Source organism: Mesoplodon densirostris, chromosome 1 (assembly GCF_025265405.1).
Source record: "Mesoplodon densirostris isolate mMesDen1 chromosome 1, mMesDen1 primary haplotype, whole genome shotgun sequence".
NCBI classification, from domain to species: Eukaryota; Metazoa; Chordata; class Mammalia; order Artiodactyla; family Ziphiidae; genus Mesoplodon; species Mesoplodon densirostris.
In genome coordinates, this window is record NC_082661.1 from 143,729,562 (window position 1) to 143,736,545 (window position 6,984).

The 6,984-nt window shown below is 43.2% G+C and overlaps 1 protein-coding gene across 9 annotated transcripts in view; it reads right to left on the reverse strand.

Annotated features, from left to right (window-relative positions):
- CEP135 (centrosomal protein 135) overlaps nt 1-6,650 on the reverse strand; it is an 87,857-nt gene extending 81,207 nt beyond the window's left edge. For 8 of the 9 annotated variants that reach the window (XM_060109370.1, XM_060109379.1, XM_060109396.1 and 5 more), the window contains exons 1-3: nt 6,419-6,650; nt 2,849-3,005; nt 764-954 (exon numbers count right to left, since the gene is read on the reverse strand). In XM_060109370.1, the coding sequence (XP_059965353.1) occupies nt 764-954; nt 2,849-2,988 (331 nt within the window). In that variant the 5' untranslated portion in view covers nt 2,989-3,005; nt 6,419-6,650. Of the gene's footprint in view, nt 1-763; nt 955-2,848; nt 3,006-5,918; nt 5,983-6,418 lie in introns of those variants that run through there. The other variant, XM_060109389.1, reaches the window with a different exon arrangement.
- Nucleotides 6,651-6,984: the final 334 nt, after the last annotated feature.

Here is a 6,984-nt window from a genome sequence, read left to right on the forward strand (position 1 = left end):
AGTATCTTTGAAATCATTCTAATTCTACCTTCCAGATCAAAGACGGGATATTAAAGAATCAGAACGACAGATACATGGCTTTCTCTCAGTAAGAGAAAAACAAAAGTTATTTCAAGAACATTTCTTCAGTACCAGCATTTAATATTTTCTACAGCAATTTAAAAAAAACAAAACTTATTTATTTATTTATTTATGGCTGCACTGGGTCTTTGTTGCTGCGTGCGGGCTTTTCTCTAGTTGCAGCGAGCGGGGGCTACTCTTTGTTGTGGTGTGTGGGCTTCTCTTGTTGCACAGCATGGGCTCTAGGCACAGAGGCTTCAGCAGTTGTGGCACGTGGGCTTCAGTAGTTGTGGCATATGGGCTCGGTAGTTGTGGCTCACGGGCTCTAGAGCACAGGCTCAGTAGTTGTGGTCCACGGGCTTAGTTGCTCTGTGGCATGTGGGATCTTCCCGGACCAGGGCTCAAACCCATGTCCCCTGTATTGGCAAGTGGATTCTTAACCACTGTGCCACCAGGGAGGGCCCTCTACAGCAATTTTAATTCTAAAAATTTAATCCACATAAAGTAAAAATGAATACAGTTATGGAATGCAAACTTACTTTCCTTCTTGGAAACTCTTCAACACACCCTACAATATTTCAAGAGGTGTCAATAGGATGACTATCACATTTTCTAATCAACAGTTTTAAAGGTGGACTAGGCTTTCTTACATATAAAATGAAAAGGGCAAAAATATTGCATTTTAAAAATCACAAAATTTTACCTTTAATGTGTTGGCCTGATTGTTCCCTCAGTTTCATTAATTCCAGGTATAATTCATTATTTTCCTTATTCAATCTTGCATTTTCAAGTTTATAAGGTTCCAATACAAAATCAGAATTGGCACTTTCTTTTTCAGCTTTCACAGAAGATAATTTTGATTTCCGAAGACTTTCTGTTGTATGAACTAGATCACTAATATTCAAGAACAGAAAATGTAAATACAAGGAAACATTCCATTAACTTTTAATAACTAAAAACATATTTGTAAAAAGATTTAAAATAAATGTTAAGTGAGCTCAAATCTAAAAACAAACAAACAAAAACAAACACTAGAAGTCTTTCAAGGTACCAGGAAGTACTCAAAAATTTCTCAAGACAGGATTAAAGATTTTTTTTTAATATAAATTTATTTTATTTTTGGCTGCATTGGGTCTTCGTTGCTGTGCACAGGCTTTCACTAGTTGCGGCGAGCAGGGGCTACTCTTTGTTGTGGTGCACGGGCCCTAGGCACGTGGGCTTCAGTAGTTGTGGCACGTGGGCTCAGCAGTTATGGCCCGCGGGCTCTAGAGGGTGGGCTCAGTAGTTACGGCCCGTGGGCTCAGTCACTCCGCGGCATGTGGGATCTTCCCAGACCAGGGATCGAACCTGTGTCCCCTGCATTGGCAGGTGGATCCTTAACCACTCAGCCACGAGTGAAGTCCCAAAACAGGATTAATTAAAAGTTATGAAACATATACACACAGGCAGAATCATCTTTCAATCTCCCCTCTAACTCACCCCCGCCATGTCTAATTAGTCACCTGATCCTGTGGAATCTGTGAAACTTATTTGTTCATTCAGCAAACATTTACTGAATGCCTGCTATATGCTGTGTCAGGGACGCAACAAATAATGAGTCAGTTCCCGACCTCTAAGAACATAGACCAGTGGAATATTCACTCCATCAACATTTACTGAGCAGGAGACATGGTAAAGAACCCACTATCACAGATCTTATATTCTACTAACAATTTGTCAAAAGTTATAATACTATGTGATAACCTCAACAAATATTTCAGTGCCAACAATGTGTTCAGCCTGTTCTAGGTATGCCAGTTATAAAGTCAGTCTCTAGTTTCATGGAGTTTGCATTCTATCGGGAAGATAAAACAAGTTTCCAACAATGATAATAGCTAATAACATGCAGCAGATGTGACAGAGTCCTGCAGGCCATATGGCTAACTGAACATAAGGGCAAGGCAGGAGGGAGAGGAGAAAGGGACTTTATAGGCAGATAGAATAGCATATGGAGAGACCAAGGGAGAAAGTGAACACATGTTTAGGAGCTTCAGGTGGTTAATACATGGGAGATGAAGGTGTACGAGTATAAAATTACTGTGGAAAAAGTTTGTGTTTCCTGAAAAGTTAAATATACTTCTACCCTATAACTCCGAATTGACGATCTAGTACTAGATCATGAAGGATTCTGCAGGCCATGCTAAAGACCATAAAGTATCTTTCATCCATTCTCTCCTTTCCATCATCATCACTTATAGTCCTACTGCAAAAGCTTCCTAGGCCACTTCACTGCTCTAGTCTCAAATCACAGTAATAGAATTCATGCGGAAAAGAACAAAAATCACAAAGACTCTTTCAGTTAAAGTAACAGTTAAAGTAACAAGTAACAGCTAAAGTCATGGTCAACCACATTAGAGAAACATTATAAATGTAATAGTAATTAGAGACCAGTGACTAACATAATGTCAACTATATTTCAATAAAAAAATAAAGACCAGTGAATAAAGCAGTTACACAACTCCCAACCAGATCAGAAAATCACATTAAAAATTGTACTTTTACTCACAGACAAAACCTGCAGAAACATTCACTCTGAATAGTATAGTGTGAATGGTGACCCTAGAGTTTTGCAATGTGGAGGGCCTGAATTGATGACAGCAGAGTAGAATCGAAGAATAGAGAAACTTCAGATGACTTAAGGAGTTTAAAAACATCTACCCATTTCTCTACTGAAGGATAAAGTTCAATCAGAAACTAGATAAATGGGATTAAGGATCACACAGGTTTAGAACTGTATTTTCATCTTTACCTGAAAAGTTTTTCTACCAAAGGTAAACACTCCACTGTCAGAGTCTGGCGGTATCCCAACTGATCCAATCTTTTCCTAATATTAATATATTTTCTTTCTGCAGCTGTAGTCATCTTGTCTTCCAAACTAGTTTTATTCATTTCCAAAAATTAAAATCCTAAAAGAAAAGAATGAAACATCGTCATTCTATTATCAGCTATTATTATTGTTTCACATTAAGAAGAAAAGAATCTTTTAATATGAAGCAATTATTCTTTGTTTCTTTTCAGGTAGGCAGTCTTCTGGAATATTTAGATTGATTTAAATCCAATGTTTATGATATTCATGTTGCTGCATTAAAATAAACATCTCCTCATAAACCTACACGGAAAAGTTAAAACAGGGACTTCCCTGGTGGTGCAGTCGTTAAGAATCCGTCTGCCAATGCAGGGCCCATGGGTTCGAGCCCTGGTCCAGGAAGATCCCACATGCCGCGGAGCAACTAAACCCCTGTGCCACAACTACTGAAGCCTGTACGCCTAGAGCCCGTGCTTTGCAACAAAGAGAAACCACCGCAACGAGAAGCCCGCGCACCACAACGAAGAGTAGCCCCCACTTGCTGCAACTAGAGAAAGCCCGTGCGCAGCAACGAAGACCCAATGCAGCCAAAAATAAATAAATAATTTTTTTTTAAAAAAAGTTAAAACAATAAAGCTTCTAGGAAAAAAAAAAAATTTCCCAAGCCTGAGACAGGCAGAGAATACTTAGAAAAGCCTCTTTTAACAGCACTAAATACAAAGGAAAAACTTGATAAATTGGATTTCTTTAAATTAAAAAGTCTGCTCATCAAAATATGCCCTTTTATATGACAAACAAAAACAAAAGAGTAGGAGAAAAATATTCATAATATCTAACAAAGGATTTGTATATGGGATACAGAAAGAACTCTTACAATTCAATAATAAAGACAACCCAATAAGAAAATGGGCTAAGATTTGCAAAAGTTATCTGAATGGGAATAATCATATGAAAAGTTGCTTAATACCATTAGACATCAGGGAAATTGAAACCATAATGAGATACAATTATGCCCATACTAGAATGGCTAAAATTAAAGGTACAATACCAAATGTCGTCAAGGACTTGGAGTAACAGGCATCTTCACATTGCTGATAGGAGTGTAAAATCTCTGTGGAAAAAGCCTGGTAGCTTCTTATAAAGTTAAACATACTTCTATCCTATGACTCTCTAATTCTATTCCAAGGTATTTACTCAAGGAAATGAAAATAAGCATCTACAAAGAGACTCTACAAGAATATTTGAAGCAGCTTTATTCATAATAGCCCCAAACTGGAAACAACCTATTTATCCATCAATAGAGGAACGGTAAGTTACATAAGATACATATACTGTATGATTCCATTTATATGAAGTTCAAGAACAGGCAAAATTAAACTATATGCACAGAAATTAGAACAGCAGTGGCCTAGGGCTATGGGGGTGCGGGTGGAGCCTGACTGGTAGGGTTACAAGGGAGCTTTCTGGGGTAATGTAAATATTGTGTTGATGGGGACAGACATCACACCAGTGTATACATTTATCAAAGCTTTTCAAACAGCACACTTAAGATCTGTGCATTTCACCATGTAAATTTTACTTAGATTAGAAAAAAAAAAAAGACACAAACGCATAAGTATCTCTGTACATGTTTTTATCCTTGTCTTTTTAAATATTTATGAATATATTATCTATCAACCTGCCCTAAAATGGAGTCATCCAAAGATCACTTCTTTAGAAAAATGTGCTCTTTTCTAACTTGGCCAGGTAAATATGGTCCTAATACTCATATTTCTAAACCAAATAAAAACTTTGTTTTACATCTCTACTGTTCACAATTTATAAAACATGCAAGTATATGAATACATGCAAAATTTGATCCTCACAACTACCCTGTGAGGGAGACAGGGTGAAGGACACCCTCCCTGTTCAAAGATGAGGTAAGGCTGCCTCAAGAGAGTAACTTTTGGGACTTCCCTGGTGGCGCAGTGGTTAAGAATCCGCCTGCCAATGCAGGGGACACAGGTTCGAGCCCCAGTCCGGGAAGATCCCACATGACGCAGAGCAACGACGCCCGCGCGCCACAACTACTGAGCCTACGAGCCACAACTACTGAGCCCGTGCTCCGCAACAAGAGAAGCCCACGCACCACAACAAAGAGCAGCCCCTGCTCCGCAACTAGAGAAAGCCCCCGCTCCACAACTAGAGAAAGCCCGCGCGCAGCAATGAAGATCCAAGGCAGCCAATAAATAAATAAATAGAGAGTAACTATTTTCCCAAACCACAAGGCCACGAAGTAGGTGGGCATTCAGGTCCCCTGGGTCCTGATCCAGCACTCTGGTTTCTGTACTATGCTGCCTCAACTTACCAAATCACTCCTAAAATAGTACCTCTCCTTGATTACTCCTTTCTACAAATCTTTCCTTCTCCACACTCTTGCTAGCCTTTTCTTTGAATGGCGTCCCCATTCTATGCTAGGTTCTTTCTAGGTTCCTTCCACAAGAGGGACCTGACTGATGCAGGGTGCTCTAGAAAAAGTCCTGGAGACATCAGAAATGCACCTGTCAAATCAAGAACTAGTAGGGCCTCAACATTCAAACGTGTCTCCATTTTGTCTGGTACCCACTTTGGTTACCCAGAAATAATACTTCCTCACATCCTTCTGAGAGAGAGGGAGAATATGAATATGAATCAAAAAATCATCTACACACAGGACAGATGAAAAAGATTAAAATCCTCCCAACAAGGACAAAAAACACGTATTAGGCCTTCCCCACCCATAGGCTGCTGTCCTCCACCACCACCCCAATCTCCATTATCCAAACACTGTGGCTATACTGAAAACTGCTAGCAAAACTACATAAAAGGTAAGGTTGGGAGGTCCTCCACGCATACGTGTTTAGAAGCAGCCACTTGCTTAACTCTGGGGGGTTGACGTCTGAAAGCCAGTACATCTTATTTTTACAAAAATATCCTGTGCGTACATATGCACAGGGGCCAAACAAAACAAAACAAAACAAACCCCAAAACCAACCTTAACTGAGTTTACCTCGGGAATCCTCACTCATTTCAGAGAGTGGAAGCAAGAGGGGATGTTTACTAAGGTGCCGGACAAGGGTTAATAAACGACTCTCGTCCTACGCTTTTGGGCACTTTTGTTTTTACAAAGAGCCTGTATGATTCTTATACGAAAAGAGCATTTTAACTTTTAAATCAACCCATCAGTCAGTAGGAGGCGGGTCCGCGGGGGCCGCACAGACGCTCGCGGCGAGAGGGGTAGGAGGAAACAGGGGGCTCCCGCGGCCCCAGGCCGACCTCCGGGCCGCAGCTCCGCAGTCGGGTGTTGAAGGGAAGGGGTGTCAGCAGCGGGGCGGCGGGGAGTCTCCGCGCCCCGTCCGCCAGCCCGCCCGGGCCCCACTTCCTCCCGAGGCCGCGCGGCCTCCCTCCCGGCAGCGCCCCGGCCCGGCCCGCCGGGACCGCCCGGGAGGCGGAGGCACCGCCCAGCCCGGCCCTCCCACCCCGCGCCGCGCTCACTCGCAGCCCCGGCCGCTGCTCCCTCCGCCTGCGGTCGCATTCTTCCTCGCGCCTCGCCTCCCTTGCTGGCTCCTTCCGCCACAGACACCGGTTCTAGCTCCAGGACAGTTTGAAAATGGCGCGGAGAGACTATCTGGGCCGGCGCGGAGGAGGCGCCGCGGTTGCCTCGGTAACGGGAGCGGCACTCTTTTCGCCGGGCGCGGCGGGGACGCGCCCGACAGCGATGGCGGCGCTAGGCCCGGCCCGGAAACGCAACGGCCCGCACGGCGCGAGGCCGCGGCACCCCCTAGCGGCCGGCGAACCTCGAACCTCAGCGGGCGCCAGAGACGGTGTCATCCTCTCCGCCGTGTGCCTTAACCTTCTGGACGCGGGGTTAAAACCCTGCCCAACCCTGGTCCCTGCTGCGGATTAGCCTTCACCCGCTAAGGGGACGTCTACTCACCACGTAAACTCCAGCTTAAATAGCCAGTTGTCTGTGCAATTTTCCCTGAGAACCACCCACACCCATGTCCCCGATGTGTAGACCCTTATATTATATTCATCCCATTATGATGAGTATAATATCA